Source organism: Bufo bufo, chromosome 3 (genome assembly GCF_905171765.1).
Source record: "Bufo bufo chromosome 3, aBufBuf1.1, whole genome shotgun sequence".
In the NCBI taxonomy this organism is placed as follows: domain Eukaryota; kingdom Metazoa; phylum Chordata; class Amphibia; order Anura; family Bufonidae; genus Bufo; species Bufo bufo.
The window spans coordinates 561,591,867-561,608,492 of NC_053391.1; the positions used below are offsets into that span (position 1 = coordinate 561,591,867).

A 16,626-nucleotide genomic window follows, 5' to 3' on the forward strand; every position below is an offset into this window, starting at 1 on the left:
TGATACCTTTCACTTAGAGATCTCTTCGTTCATTCTGGAGAAAAACTACTTTTAAGGGTCCATTCACACGTCCACAATTCTGTTCTGGACCCATTCTGTTCCAATTCTGTGCGGACCCATTCATTTCTATGGGGCCGCACAATGTGCTGCCCGGATCCGGAATTGCGGGGGTCCGCAATTCTGTTCCCCAAAAAAATAGAACATGTCCTTTTCTATTAAGTGCCGGCGATGTGTGGTCTGCAAAATGCGGAACGCACATTGCCGGTGTCTGTGTTTTGCGGATCCGCGGGCCGTCTTTTGCTTTCCGTATATGGAACCATTAATTTCAATGGTTCTGCAAAAAAAACTGAATGTACTCCGTATGCATTCCGTTTCCATATTTCCACTTTTCTGTTCTGTTGAAAGATAGAACATGTCCTATTATTCCCCGCAAATCACGTTCCATGGCTCCATTCAAGTCAATGGGTCCGCAAAAAAAACTGAACACATACGGAAATGCATCCGTATGTCATCCGTTCCGTTTTTGCGGAACCAACTATTGAAAATTTTATGTCCAGCCCAGTTTTTCCTATGTAATTACTTTATACTGTATATGCCATACGGAAAAACGGAACAGAAACGGAAACACAACGGAAACAAAAAACGGAACAACGGATCCATGAAAAACGGACCGCAAAACACTAAAAAAGCCATACGGTCGTTTAAGAGGCCTAATTCATATGCAAATGGTCAGTTAAGTGCACTGAGGTCAGGCCCAAGCAACTCTGTGCACCCTTGCTTCTCCTGCTTCCTCTACCAGCTCTCACTGGCTAATAGCTCTTCATAGAACATCAGTGATATGCTATGCAGAGCTTTTAGCCAGTGGTGAGTGGTGCGTGGTGTGTTCCGGCCTGTACATCGCTTGGTGCAGCCCCGGTGGAATCCGCACACCACTAACATGTACAGATGTCAAAGCTCGATAAGCACCTGCAATTCAGGTAACTATTTCTCAAGGAAAAAATAATTAGTATATTACAAAAATTATTTTTATCACATTTAGAATATAATTCAGAATAATACAGTAGGTACACCTTATATTAATCAATTAGGGCATGTTTACATATATGGTTGAGGCTCTGTTCTGGGGTTGTCCTTTTTTTAGCTATTAATGACCAATCCTCCGGATAGCATGAGTTAGCAAGGCAACCAGGGTAAAGCATTACAGGCTTTGCTGTTGCAGTGAGGAAACAAGTTAAGACACCCGATGCAACCCAGATTTGTCGATTCAAAGGTGACAATGTTTTAGTCAGCAAGGTGATCAGAGTACAGCATTCTTAGACCTGGCTGCAGTGGAGGGATGATGAGTTCAGACACCCTGCACTTCAGATACGATTTTGGCCAGTTGTACTATAGGAACCACATGTCGCTATCACAGATTTCATCAAAAATAGCGGAGAGAAAAGTCCTGCAAGCATTCTCCCAAATATAAACTGAATGAATCTGATTATAGTCAATGGGATTTATTTGGGTCCGTTCCTGCCAGTCATTTGCCGAATCTGGCACTTCCGTTATCTTTGTTGTTCTGTTCCTGTAACCGAGCAGAACAACAGGAATGAAGAACACTGATGTGAAAGACCCTTGTGCTGAATCTTTTCCAATAACACTATATATCAGTCTGCTCTGCTCCTCTTGCTCTATACCATGCTGTCTGCAGATTGGATGGTATCTACAATATGACATGTTTCTTTTCCTGGGTAAATGGCATACATTTCCCATTTCTCTTAGTGTATTTTTTTCTACTGCTCATGGTGCTGACATTTTTACACATTGTGTTTGCCAGTAGGTAGATCTCAGTGATAGTATTGTACTTGAAAAGATTTTTAAGAGATCCGCTCACCTCTGCTCTCTCAAGGCAGGTGCACCAACCAAAATCTGAGACATCCCTCAAAATTGGATTAAAAATGTTAATAAATATGGATGGGCACTCTATATGAAGATATAGGACACAGTTTATTTAAACATAAATTCTATGACAATAAAATGCAATAGATTAAAAATGTATATATTTAAAATTCTTGCGAAATAAAACTTGATATCCTTTGACTGGAGAAAAAAAGCACAAAAAATCCTCAATCCTCACCAAGCTATCACCATAAAGTTTGTGTAACCTATGAGGAGAGGGAGAGAGGACAATTGTGCGGTAAATCTCAATCCAAATAGATAGTGATCATTCAAAGTGTATCAAACAAATATAAAAAATGGCATATATATCCAGTTTATAAGAACGCATTAAATATTACATATATGTCCTATTTTCGAATATAGAACGCACACATGTGCTGAATTGCCGCTGACTGATCCTGGTTTGGAAGTGTATCAAAGATATACAAACAACGTTCCGCATGTGCTATGTTTCCTTTGTGTTTGATATTCTTTTTGCGAAGTGTATCTAATCTCCGTTGTATCGACAGAGAGAATATTGCAATTCAACCTATTGATGGTTGTTAGTACAGAAAAGTCCTTAGTATGTTGCTAAGTGCAGTTCGTTGTTTCTCCTTATAGTAACTTTGCTATTCTGCCTCATAGATTTTGTACCCAGAATCTGGGCTTACCTTTGCCTAGTTCTTTGTTTGCGGGGTCTTGCAAGTGGGTTCCTACTCCGTTTCAGAGGCCGGCGTCCCGGCTGTGGAGTGTATCGCGTCCCACGTGTGCCTCCCGGCTGATTTCAAGCGCTGGCTCAATACGAGAGTTGCGCACTTGCAGCTTTAGGCGCAGGTCAGTGACGTAGTGAGGTCTTTCAAAGATATCAGCAAACCTTTTCTCTTCTTCTTTGTAGTGCACTTATGTCCATAAGAAACGGGGTACTTATCCAAGGTTTCACCAGACGCGTTTCGGGGAGACGCTTTCCCCTTCCTCAGTGGTATACCCCGGTTCTATGAATCAATGTAATTTATACTAAATTCGGGTTCTAATCAAAACCTGGTCTGAGTTCAGGATCTACCAAAAAGCCGGTCTGGCTCAGGATTTTGGATCTCAATTTCTATCCTGATCACCTACTTGCGTTTTTAGTGCGTTTTTTTCCCCCCATTTTTTACAGTTTTATGTTTATATCCACTTATGATTTGATTAGGTAAGACATTTCGTTCTCAAGACATGTAAATATACAATAAATAAATATGGAAAGAGGTAAAAAATACAAAATTTGTAACAAGACATATGTGTGTAAGAAATACATATAAAATCACATAGAATGTTCATATACAGACTGTTTGCGAATTTCTGCAGTTTCTAGACATGGAGGCCGCACACCATCAGGACCCTAGGGGTCTCTCCTTCATGGCACTGGAAAAGGTAGACAAACATTGGCGAGGAGGCAATCAGATCGAAAGATTATCAAGGGCGGAGTCTAGAAAAATCTATGAGTTCGGCAGCTTACTGCCGAGAGGATTAAATGCAGAACTTGAGATATTTGGGTTCATATGAGGATAGGGTGGTCCGTGTGGGTGTCGACGTAGAGTTGCATGTTGGGCTGTTTTTTTCCAGCACTGCAACTCTTCCTCTACCCCACATGGGCCCCCCATGTTCTGCACTTAAGAAACATGTCCCCTAAGAAAAAATAATATTCCTTTATGAAAAAACTATACTTTTTCATTTTTTCGACTTTTTTCATACTCTGTCCATATATCTCTACGAAAAATATTAATAGGAGATAAAAACGCAAGTAATATAGAAAAAACGCAATAAAAACGTAGGTGCGTTTTTTCGATTAAATTGATTGAGAAGGGTTCTATTTAGAAGAAAAACACCCTCCATGTCTAGAAACTGCAGAAATTCGCAAACAGTCTGTATATGAACATTCTATGTGATTTTATATGTATTTCTTACATACATATGTCTTGTTACAAATTTTGTATTTTTTACCTCTTTCCATATTTATTTATTGTATATTTACATGTCTTGAGAACGAAATGTCTTACCTAATAAATCATAAGTGGATATAAACATAAAACTGTAAAAAATGGGGGGGGAAAAACGCACTAAAAACGCAAGTAGGTGATCAGGATAGAAATTGAGATCCAAAATCCTGAGCCAGACCGGCTTTTTGGTAGATCCTGAACTCAGACCAGGTTTTGATTAGAACCCAAATTTAGTATAAATTACATTGATTCATAGAACCGGGGTATACCACTGAAGAAGGGGAAAGCGTCTCCCCGAAACGCGTCTGGTGAAACCTTGGATAAGTACCCCGTTTCTTATGGACATAAGTGCACTACAAAGAAGAAGAGAAAAGGTTTGCTGATATCTTTGAAAGACCTCAGTACGTCACTGACCTGTGCCTAAAGCTGCAAGTGCGCAACTCTCGTATTGAGCCAGCGCTTGAAATCAGCCGGGAGGCACACGTGGGACGCGATACACTCCACAGCCGGGACGCCGGCCTCTGAAACGGAGTAGGAACCCACTTGCAAGACCCCGCAAACAAAGAACTAGGCAAAGGTAAGCCCAGATTCTGGGTACAAAATCTATGAGGCAGAATAGCAAAGTTACTATAAGGAGAAACAACGAACTGCACTTGGCAACATACTAAGGACTTTTCTGTACTAACAACCATCAATAGGTTGAATTGCAATATTCTCTCTGTCGATACAACGGAGATTAGATACACTTCGCAAAAAGAATATCAAACACAAAGGAAACATAGCACATGCGGAACGTTGTTTGTATATCTTTGATACACTTCCAAACCAGGATCAGTCAGCGGCAATTCAGCACATGTGTGCGTTTTTATATTCGAATATAGGACATATATGTAATATTTAATGCGTTCTTATAAACTGGATATATACTGTATGCCATTTTTTATATTTGTTTGATACACTTTGAATGATCACTATCTATTTGGATTGAGATTTACCGCACAATTGTCCTCTCTCCCTCTCCTCATAGGTTATACAAACTTTATGGGGATAGCTTGGTGAGGATTGAGGATTTTTTGTGCTTTTTTTTTCTCCAGTCAAAAGATATCAAGTTTTATTTCGCAAGAATTTTAAATATATACATTTTTAATCCATTGCATTTTATTGTCATAGAATTTATGTTTAAATAAACTGTGTCCTATATCTTCATATAGAGTGCCCATCCATATTTTTTAACAGATCTCAGTGATAGCCTCCTGTACACAATCAATAATGGTTGGAAGGATGGAAATGCTTTTTTCGTCCAGAGAATTGAATTTAAGTGCAGATTAGTGCTGGATTTTGTTCCATTTCTATATGAACAAAAATAGTAACGTAACTGCTGCAGTTGGTGATCAAATTGCAGACACACACATTATATTCTTTATGGAATCTGGGAGACAGGTCATTCATTGTTTGTGGTGTATACAATGACGACAAAAGTCATAAAGCCAAAAAAGAACAAAGAGTGTTAAAATTATTATACAATTAACCACTTTTTTACAAATGTGTTTTCTGTTCATATTCAGATATTGCTTGTTTGGTAATTGACTTTAGTGGAAACTTGTCACCAGTCACTATCCAACTGTTTACATTGTCACGTAGCTGTGGTTCACCCTATTAAAGTGCTGTTTTTTATGATATACATAGTGGCCGTGCTTGGTATTGCAACCCAGACCCACTCACCTGAGTGGGACTCAGCTAAGCCTAGGCCATGTGACTGATAAACATGACATCACTGGCTCCTTCCAACAGCTAATCGGTGGTGGTTTCGGGAGTCAGACCCCCACCGATCAGATATTGATAACCTATCCTATCCAATATTAAACTCTCTGAAAATCCCTTTAAACTCCAATATGTTCATTAAACCTGCCGTATGAATTTTTATTTCTCACTGTGATTTTTTTTTTTTTTTAACTGACTCGCTGGCACTTGAGCACAATGGCAAATGATCGGCTGAATTTGGCCAATCGTCATACCCGGGAGAGTGGAGAAAGCTTCTACCAGCACTTATTTCCCTGAGAACAAAAGGATTGAGCAGTTGCAATCCAATCAATCCTCATCTCCCCTGGCTTCTGCTGTTAGGGGGTATCATGAGGCCCCCCATAGATAGATATTAGATCGTTGGTTGGTTTGGGTTCAGCGGACATTTTATTTAAAGGGGTTCTGCAGTTTGTTTAAACTGATGATCTATCCTCTGGATGATCATCAGCATCTGATCGGCGGGGGTCCGACACCCGGGACCCCCGCCGATCAGCTGTTTGAGAAGGCAGCAGCGCTCCAGGAGCGCCGCCTCCTTCTCAAACAGCTGATTGCCGGGGGTGCCGGGTGTCGGACCCCCGCCGATCAGATGCTGATCTATCCAGAGGATAGCTCATCAGTTTAAACAAACTGCAGAACCCCTTTAATGTATATGGCCAGCTTTAGGCTACATTCACACGACATTGAAAAAAAAATGCAAAAAACAGGAAAACAGTCTGTTTTTAAAGGACTTTTTTTTTTTTTTTTACGCCTGATAAATGGAAGTTAAAAATGGTCCCATTTAATTGTATGGGAGCTGTTGGTCAGTGAAAATGGACAAAATAGAAAAAAAACTTAAATAAAATAAAAAAAAATGCCATGGTAATAATTTCATAGACTATCATTGTTCTTATAATAGACGTGTGACGGCCATTTTTCACTGTTGTGTGAATGTAGCTTTAGTTGCATGACTTTTAGGGCTCATGCACAAGAACATATTTTTTTTCCGCATTTTGTGCAGGTTGGATGCGGACCCATTCACTTCAATGGGGCCGCAAAAGATGCAGATAGCACACCATGTGATGTCTGCATCCATATGTCCTTTCCGTTGCACCTGCAAAAAAGATTGAACATGTCCTATCCTTGTCCGCATTACGGACAAGGATAGGGCTGTTCTATAGAGGCCAGGACGTTCATGGTCGCAATTTTCCACAAAAATGGCTGCGGCCATGTACATGAGGCCTTATTCATGAGTTGCCCTCTATTTATACTTGCGTAGCCAGTAATAACAGTCTAGAAAATGCATTTTAGTTTGGAGTCATGAAGCGGGTGTCTTGGCCTAACACTTGATGTTTTAAGCTACTGATATTACGTTTTGCTCATTATTATAGCAATGCACACAATCGATATCTGTTTGCCTTTGTTTCTATCACAGGCCTCTAAAAGGGATCCATGTGGTGCTACGTGATCCTGTTTGCCATTGTTTGGGCCATTGTATGGTATCTGAGAGACAGACAGACTATCTCACGACTGTCCGACAAACATGTCTTTATCACGGGATGTGATACCGGCTTTGGCAATTTACTAGCCAAAAGACTGAACAGAAAAGGTTTTCAAGTCCTGGCGGGATGTCTCTCAGAAAAAGGAGCAAATGATCTGCTAAAAGCATGTCCTACGGGACTGAAAACCACTTTACTGGATGTCACCAGCCCAGACAGCATCAAGAAGTCTGTGGAATGGGTGAAGGCAGAGGTTGGGGGCAGAGGTAAGAAATCAGTCATAAGAAAGGTACTTACAGTTGTACATTTCTTTTGATTATTGACTTTATTTATTGTCATTTTTTCCCCAAAAACTGCAAATTTAAAAATTTTACAATTAAGGGGTTAAAAAATTGACCAATGGTGAAATCCCCTAAAATAATAAAAGACCCATTACTCACCTGCTAAATTTTGCACCATTCCTGCCCGGCTGTGACTCCCGCATGTTTTTGTTTACCGAGCTGCAGAAATGACATGCCTGACTACCCACATGACCACAGTACACTGCTGAGACCAGTGCATGGCTGCAGAGGTCACATGGGGAGCTGGGCACGTCATCGCTGCAACACAGTGAACAAAGACTGGCGGGTGCTGAAACGGCAAGGGATTTATCTGGTAAATAATTATGTATTTTATTACACTATGGCATTTTTTCCCCTGTGGAAAAGCCTAATACACACATGAATTTGGATTTTTTTTCCATATGGCATGTGATTTTTATGGCAGTTTCTTAGTGGTGTTTTTTGCAAAACAAATATGTGGATGCCTATTTTCATTCAGGTGTCTCCTTTTTTCCCCTATAGAGCAACTGATGAAAACGTACTTAAAAAAAACACCAAAAGCTTTAGCATGGTGCATAAAAAAAAACACCAGACTGAGAAAACGCCACAAATTAGAATAACATTTATTTCATATTTCCCATAGACTTTCAGCTAACATCTGGAGCTGGGCTTTTTACCACAAAAAAATCGTACTACAAACAGAGGCACAAAAATAAAATCAATGTAAAATAAAACCTGAAAAGTGCAGAAAAACGCTGCAAAATACAGATGTGCGTTTTCAGCCTTACAGCTATTTTACCAAATTACAGCTATTGAGTAAAAGGATGTGTATCCACATATTTGAGGCATAGGGTGTTGCTTTTGTGTTCAATTTTTTTTTTTCATTTTTCATTTCATTTTTTCCAATCTTCTACTACTACAGTCCTGATCAAAAGTTTAAGACCACTTGAAAAATGGCAAAAAATCATATTTAGCATGGCTGGATCTTAACAAGGTTCCAAGTAGAGCTTCAACATGCAACAAGAAGAAATGGGAGTGAGACAAAACATTTTTTGAGCATTCAATTGAATGAAAACAAAGAAATAAACTGAAACAGGCTGTTTTTCAGCTGATCAAAATTTTAGGACCACATCAGGACTGTATATGTGAAAGAAGAATCTTAAGCGTATGTCCACACAAGACATATTGGGGGACATTTATCAATAATCGCATAATTTGCACCAAAAAAATACTAACATTACAAATCAAAAGGGGTGATTTGTTTCAATTCCTATATCAAAAGACGCACACCATTTATAAAATTTGACTTTTTGTAAATATAAACTTTATTATTCGCCTATTTCTATTGATTTGCGACATTTTAAGGGTACTTTCACACTTGTGTCAGAGGATTCCGGCAGGCAGTTCCCTCACCAGAACTGCCTGCCGGATCTGGAAATCTGGACGCAAACTGATGGCATTTATCAGACAGATACGGATGCGGATCCGTCTGACAAATGCATTGAAATACCGGATCCGTCTCACCGGTGTCATCCGGAAAAACGGATCCGGTATTTATTTTTTTCACAGATTTTAAGGTCTGCGCATGCACTGATCAGAAGAACGGATCCATCAATGCGGCAATTTTAATGTCTGATCCAACACTAATACATTTGAGAGAAAAATGCAGCATGCTGCGGTATTTTCACCGGCCAAAAAACGTAAGAGGGACGGAACTGAACTGATGCATACTGAACAGAATGCTCTCCATTCAGAATGCATTAGGATAAAACGGACTAGTTTTTTCTTGTATTGAGTAGGGATCGACCGATTATCGGTTTTACCGATATTATCGGCCGATATTCGGTATTTTGATCGGTATCTGCATCTATTTTGCCGATATACCGATAACGTATAGGGAACACAGATCGCGCTGCTGACAGCGCTCTCTGTGTTCCGTCAGCAGCACAGGGGAGAAGGAAGCAGTGTCTCCTCCTCCTGTGCTGCTGCTGCCGCCAATGAGAGGAGAGAAGATAAGAGGAGGGGCGGGGCTGTGGCCACCGCTCCACCAATGAAGATAAGTCTTTCATTAATTCATATACAGGAGGCGGGAGCTGGCTGCAGAATCACATAGCCGGCTCCCGACCTCTATGAGAAATAGCTGCGATCTGCGGTAGTTAACCCCTCAGGTGCCGCGGATCGCAGCTACCGCTCATAGAGGTCGGGAGTCGGCTATGTGATTCTGCAGCCAGCTCCCGCCTCCTGTGTATGAATGAATGAGAGATTTCTCTTCATTGGTGGCGCACTGCGCCCCCCCAAGCCCCCCAGTATTAACCATTGGCGGCGCAGTGCGCCCCCCACCCCCACCCAAGCCCCCCCAGTTTTAATCATTGGTGGCAGTTGCCACAGGGTCCCCTCTCCCCTCTGATCGGAGCCCCAGCTGTGTAAACCTGGGGCTCCGATCGGTTACCATGGCAGCCAGGACGCTATTGAAGCCCTGGCTGCTATGTTCAGCTCCATGCTGCTGTGTGCACAAAGCACAGAGCAGCAGGGACAGTGTGAGATCCTATTCACCCTGATAGAGCTCTATCAGGGTGAATAGGACAAAGGTTCTAGTCCCTAAGGGGGCTAAAAGTTAGTAAAAAAATAAACAAAAAAAACACCAAAATATTAAGTATAAATGAAAAATAAAGATTTACAAAAAAAATAAAAATACACGTTAACAATAAACATATACATTTTCGGCAGATTTGTGTAAAAAATGTTTTTTTTTCAAAAATGAAAATTCACAGAATATCGGTATAAATTATCGGCTATCGGCCTGAAAATTCACAAATTATCGGTATCGGCCCTAAAAAATTTATATCGGTCGATCCCTAGTATTGAGTTCCTAGGACGGAACTCAATATCGGAAAAGAAAAATGCTAGTGTGAAAGTACCCTAACGCCAATAGCACTAAATGCAACTTTTTAAAACCGAAATGTGCCATTTCAGCCAACCCAGCCAGACCACATTTGAGATTTTTGAAACATATTTGCGAAGTATATTTGCAACATTTCCAATGTCGAATTGAGACTTTTGTCGCAGACTCAGGACGTTTTTGCCATTGTTTTTGTTTTTGTTGAATGTCAATTTACTGACAAAACGCTGCTGTTTAGCTCCTTTAGATTAGATGAAAATAAATGCGTCCTTTTTTAATATTTACCTATCAATTGTTCCCACGACGAGTTAGGTTTTTCTTTTCATAATTAAGACTTTTTGACAAAAATTCTGCCATAAATGTAACTTTTTACACAAGACACCAACACATAAACGCTTAATTGTCAGCAACAATTTTAGTAATTTCTCCCGATAAGAGGATGATAAATGAGGCGTAATATCTGCCAATTTGATAGCCCCGCCCACTTTCACATTTATAACTCATTTCTGGCGTGATGCATTCTTTATGATGAAAATTCTGGAGAAAACAGTTGATATATTTGGTGCAAATCAAAATGCCATTCTTGTTGGCACATTTTATGCCATAATTCTGGCGCAACATGCTTAGTAAATGTGCGCCAATATGTTGCGTGCAAAATCCCAACAACTTGAGGGCTCGTGCACGCGACCGTATGCCCTCCGAGTCATACGGTCCGTGAGCGGGCCATATGTCCCGGAGCGGCATACATCGTGCGCACGGGAGCGCACAGCATCATAGGTTACTATGATGCTGTGTGCATCGGGCCACCCGCGGGGCTATTGTCCTGCACTCAGATGATCTTATGAGTGCAGGACAATAGCACTGCAGGCGGCCCAATGCGCACAGCATCATAGTAACCTACAATGCTGTGCGCTCCCGTGCGCACGATGTATGCCGCTCCAGGACATATGGCCTGATCACGGACCGTATGTCTCGGAGGGCATATGGTCGTGTGCATGAGCCCTGAATGCGGGTTTTGTACATTTTTTGCTGAGCATTGCAAAGGGTGAAATCCATGGTGAAAATCCAGAGCGTCCACTGGCATGCTGCAGATTTATAATCCGCACCATTTACACTGCATCTACTTTCCTTGTACTGTACTAGGCTGTAGATTTGCCGCATGGTGGTAGACTCGAAGCATGTGGACATACACTAAAAAATTTCAATTTACAAGACCACATTTCTGCAACCTGCTGCAGTGCAGACACCCGTCATATCCTCTTCTGTGTCTTCTGATGTCACGGTCCCTCCAGCTGTCAATGACTTTCTGCATTGGCAATATTGCTTTTTTTACCTTTTAAAGGGCTTCTGTCACCCCACTAAAGTCATTTTTTTTTTTGGGCTAGTTAAATTCCTTATACTGCGATATATCAATATATAATGCTCTTACACACTTTCCTTCAGCAGTTTCTTCAAAAAACGGACTTTTATAATATGTAAATTACCTCTCTACCAGCAAGTAGCCGCATCCTCCTTTCATAATGACGCCCCTCCTCATGTTGATTGACAGGGCCAGCGAACGTGCTCGTCCTCTGGCTGGCCCTGTCTGTGTTCAAAATCTGGCGCCTGCGCCGTACCTGTCTTCAGTCGGCGCAGGCGCACTGAGAGGAGGATGCTCGCTTGGCCGCTCCTTCCTCAGTGCGCCGGGTGTAGATGTGACGTCAATGGCGCAGGCGCATTGAGGATGGAGCGGCCGAGCGAGCGTCCTCCTCTCAGTGCGCCTGTGCCGACTGAAGACAGGTACGGTGCAGGCGCCAGATTTTGAACGCAGACAGGGCCAGTCAGAGGACGAGCACGTTCGCTGGCCCTGTCAATCAACATGAGGAGGGGGCGTCATTATGAAAGGAGGATGCGGCTGGTACCAGCAAGTAGCCGCCGTACTTGCTGGTAGAGAGCTAATTTACATATTATAAAAGCCCGTTTTTTTTAAGAAACTGCTGAAGGAAAGTGAGTAAGAGCGTTATATATTCATATATCGCAGTATAAGGAATTTAACTAGCCCAAAAAAAAAAATGACTTTAGTGGGGTGACAGAAGCCCTTTAAGGCCACTTTCACACTAGCATTTTTGCTGGATCCGTCATGGGAACGAAACCAAACGGAACAGAATGCATTTTGGCGCATTCCATTCTGTTCAGTTATGTTTTGTCCCCATTGACAATGAATAGGGACAAAATGGAATCGTTTTTCTCCTGGATGGAGATCCTACGACGGATTTCAATACCAGAAAATGTAAACGCAAATGTGAAAGTTGCCTAAGATATTCAATATTGTTCTGATGCTTCTTTGGCATCATCTTTTTTTTCACCTTCTACAGGTCTCTATGGTCTAGTTAACAATGCTGGTGTTGCCAACCCAATTGGTCCAACTGAGTGGATGACGCTCGGAGACTACAGGAAGGTTATGGAAGTCAATACATTTGGCACTATTGGAGTGACACTAGGATTTCTGCCACTAGTAAAACAGGCACAAGGACGGATTGTTAACATGGCCAGCGTACTGGGGAGACTATCAGCAAATGGAGGCGGTTACTGCGTGTCTAAGTATGCTGTGGAGGCTTTCTCTGATAGCCTTAGGTAAGAAACATTATAATTGTATATTCTGTCAATACAAATTTACTTCAACTTTCCGGAAAGCAGCATCGCAATCTGTAGGCTGCTAGAATTGGCCCTAACAGGCAATGCATGTAGACATTTAGCTAAATTTTGACTTTCAGACTTTTTCAAATGCCATTACTGTTTTACTTCTTTCCCACTACAATGTCACCATTTTCTGCATAAAACCAATTAGGTGGCATGTCAGACATGTAAAATACGGCAAACAGTCTGAAATTGGTAGTGTTTTATCAGCTATTTTATTATGATTGCATTTTATGAAGATGTATGTCTCAGGAGGAAGCCTAATTGCCGTATTAAAGGGTTTATCCACTGATTAATGTAAAATGACATCAGGAACATGACAATCTCTTTCTAAGGGTCCATTCACACGTCCACAATTTCATTCCGCATTTTGCGGAACGGAATTGCGGACCCATTCATTTCTATGGGTACGCACTTCCGGGTACGCATTTCCGTTCCCGAAAAAAAATAGAACATGTCCTATTCTTGTCCGCAATTGCGGACAAGAACAGGCATATTCTATTAGTGCCGGCAAAGAGCGGCCCGCAAAATGCGGAACGCACATTGCCGCTGTCTGTCTTTTGTGGATCCGCAAAACACGTTACGGACGTGTGAATGGAGCCTAACAAAGCTAGAACCAGACTTGTATTTGTCATGAATCCAGAGATCTCCCCATTCATTGCTGCAATTGCTCTGCTAGATTTATTTCAAGCTGGCAGCTCAGGAGGAGATGTCCTTTCTCAGGGGAGGAGGTCCTTTCTGCAGCAGCTATCTCCCTATTACAGCTCAGGGTGTGTCATTTCTGTTGTAGCTATCTCCCTGTAACTGTTGCAAGTTCTAACAGTAGATAGAGAAGGTGGCAGCTGTAGGATGGAACTGAGCATGTGCGTCCACCTTAATGATGTTTATTAAGGTGGACAGTGAAAAAGAAAAAGAACAGACAGCGGGTGGCGCTATGCAGACACATTTTATTGAACAACTCTGGCTATACTAATTTTTCATTACATGCAGTTATATCAGAATTCAGATCCAGGTTAGCAAAATTTAGGCCTAAAGGTACAGCCCAACAGTGCAGCTGGCCTCATGCAGCTAAGCCATGCCAATCGCAGCATGGCTTGGCCAAATCTGTCCAGCCGCACCGTTGGGCTGTGCCCTAAGTATATTGGACTACGTAATGATTTTTTTTATGGTCATCACCTTTCGTTTATTTTTAGAAAATTTCTGTAAAAATAATTCCCATGATGCCTTGTTTTCTAGTTGTAAAAAGTGCTATATGTCACCCCAATTCTGATGTAAGATATACTAGACAACTTGAGTTGTTAGAAAACATTCGTTCAACTACCCCTCCCCAAAATCCAATGGATAATTCATATGTAGTTAATATTCCTATGTAATGTATTCTTATGCCTGTGCACACCATTAAGGGGATGTGGCGCTCACAGGAGCATAGCCCCTTCATCATGTATATTTGTGATCTATAAGGTCACTTAAAACAAACAAAAAAAGATAGGCTGGCAGAACGACTGCTGTAAGATGGGTTTGCTGCAAGGGGCATAGCTATAGTGGAAGCAGCTGCTTTGGGCCCCGATTTCAGAAGGGGCCCACACAGGAGAAGGGCTAAAAGATTTTATTGTCAGGGCCCCCTCAACAGTATTATACAATGAAATTATATACAGTGAAACTATATAGAGTACTACAAGAAAATTTAGACTAGCACATTCATAATCGCAGATGCATATCCATAAAGCTAACATGCAGGAAGCAAACAAAAAAAGGCATGGCAGCACAATATTTCACATACAAACAATAAAAAAAAACTGAAAAATAAGGATAATTCTAACTTAAAATGGTATTCTACCTACTATAAATGAAAAAAATAGAAGCTCTTTGCGCACATTTTTGATCAAACGTGTGTTGGGCCCATCTACCAGGCGTCAAGGTGGCTTCTGCAGATGGGTTCTTAACACTAACAGAACTGCCTCTCCTGGGCTTAAGGCTAGGTCTACACGACGACATTTGTCGTGCGACAACAAGTCGCAACATTTGTCGCGCAACATTTTGTTGCACCAATGTCACACAACAATTTTTATAATGGCAGTCTATGGTGTCGCACTGCAACATGCGACATGCTGCGACTGCGACGCAACAGTCGCAGAAAAGCCATCTCGAATGGATTTTCTGCGACTGTTGCGTCGCAGTCGCAGCATGTTGCATGTTGCAGTGCGACACCATAGACTGCCATTATAAAAATTGTCGCGCGACATTAGTGCAACAAAATGTCGCGCGACAAATGTCGTCGTGTAGACCTAGCCTAACTTGTAGTATATATTGAGGGTAGCTGCCTCTTTTAGATTGAGCACTCCCCGCCCATCTGCCCAGGGCTTCTGAGCAGAGTATAAATGTAGCTAGTTCCTACACTGCCCTGAACATTGTAGGCTTAGTCAAGCCCAGGAGAGGCAGTTCTGTTAGTGTTAGGTACCCATCTGCAGAAGCCACCTTGACGCCTGGTAGATGGGCCCAACACACGTTTGATCAAAAGCTTCGATTTTTTTCATTTATAGTAGGTATAATACCATTTTAAGTTAGAATGATCCTTATTTCTCTTTTTTTTTTTTATTGTTTGTATGTGAAATATTGGGCTGCCATACCTTTTTTTGTTTGCTTCCTGCATGTTAAACTATATAGAGTGACATGACATATATTATATAGGGGTAGGAAACAGACAGAGCGGCTGCCGGGCCTGGTCTGAGAGAGCGAACTTGACTAATCACAGGAGTGGAGGTTGCACGGAAGCAGGGGGATGCAAAGAAGCTGCTGGGGAGGGGGGAGTTCAAAAGTTTGCTGTGGGGCTCAGTCATTTCTAGTTACCCTACTGGTTTGATATGTATGAGAACGTCAGGCATCCTGTGTGGTTATATGATAAAAGTAATGACATTTTCCATTCATGCTACAGGAGAGATACGCAGCACTTTGGTGTGAAGGTTTGTATTATAGAGCCTGGCTTCTTTAAGACTGCGGTAACCGATCTGGATTTAATTGAAAATTCCTTGAAGCAGCTTTGGGACCAGATGCCACCTGAGACCAGGAAGAGTTATGGGGATGCATATTACCAAAAATGTGAGTGCCTGGGACTATAGGGCTGTAAGTTAAGCAGAACGATAAAAGCCTCTCTACACATTTAGACTCTAGACTGTCACTTTTGTTCTTTCTTTGCAGCTATTGGCAGTTTTGTAATTTATCAACTGAGATTGTAGTTACACAACTTACAGTGAGGATATTTCTCTAATCCAGGCCTGCACAACCTTTTTGGGTCACGTTTTTAACTTGTTCTACCTTAAAGACTAACTAAACTTTTTTGAAACTTTTGATGTCATAGAGACATATCAAAAGTGTTGATCGGCGGGGGTCCCAGCACGGAGACCCCACATTCTCAAGAAAGGAGTGAGAAGCACTCAGCTGAGCGCTGCTTCTCCTCACTGCTGAGTGCGATAGTGTAGACCGTCTCAATAGAAAGTCTTCACTATCGCGCTCACTACATCGCTCAGTAGCGAGGAGGAGCAACGCTCTGCTGAGTACTTATG

At 41.6% G+C, this 16,626-nt stretch overlaps 1 protein-coding gene across 2 annotated transcripts in view; it reads left to right on the plus strand.

The window, feature by feature from the left end:
• RDH5 (retinol dehydrogenase 5) overlaps positions 1 to 16,626 on the plus strand; it is a 54,628-nt gene that overhangs the window by 29,479 nt on the left and 8,523 nt on the right. For both annotated transcript variants that reach the window (XM_040422143.1, XM_040422144.1), the window contains 3 exons: positions 7,119 to 7,437; positions 12,745 to 13,003; positions 15,999 to 16,162. In XM_040422143.1, coding sequence (XP_040278077.1) covers positions 7,119 to 7,437; positions 12,745 to 13,003; positions 15,999 to 16,162 — 742 coding nt within the window. The remainder of the gene's footprint in view (positions 1 to 7,118; positions 7,438 to 12,744; positions 13,004 to 15,998; positions 16,163 to 16,626) is intronic.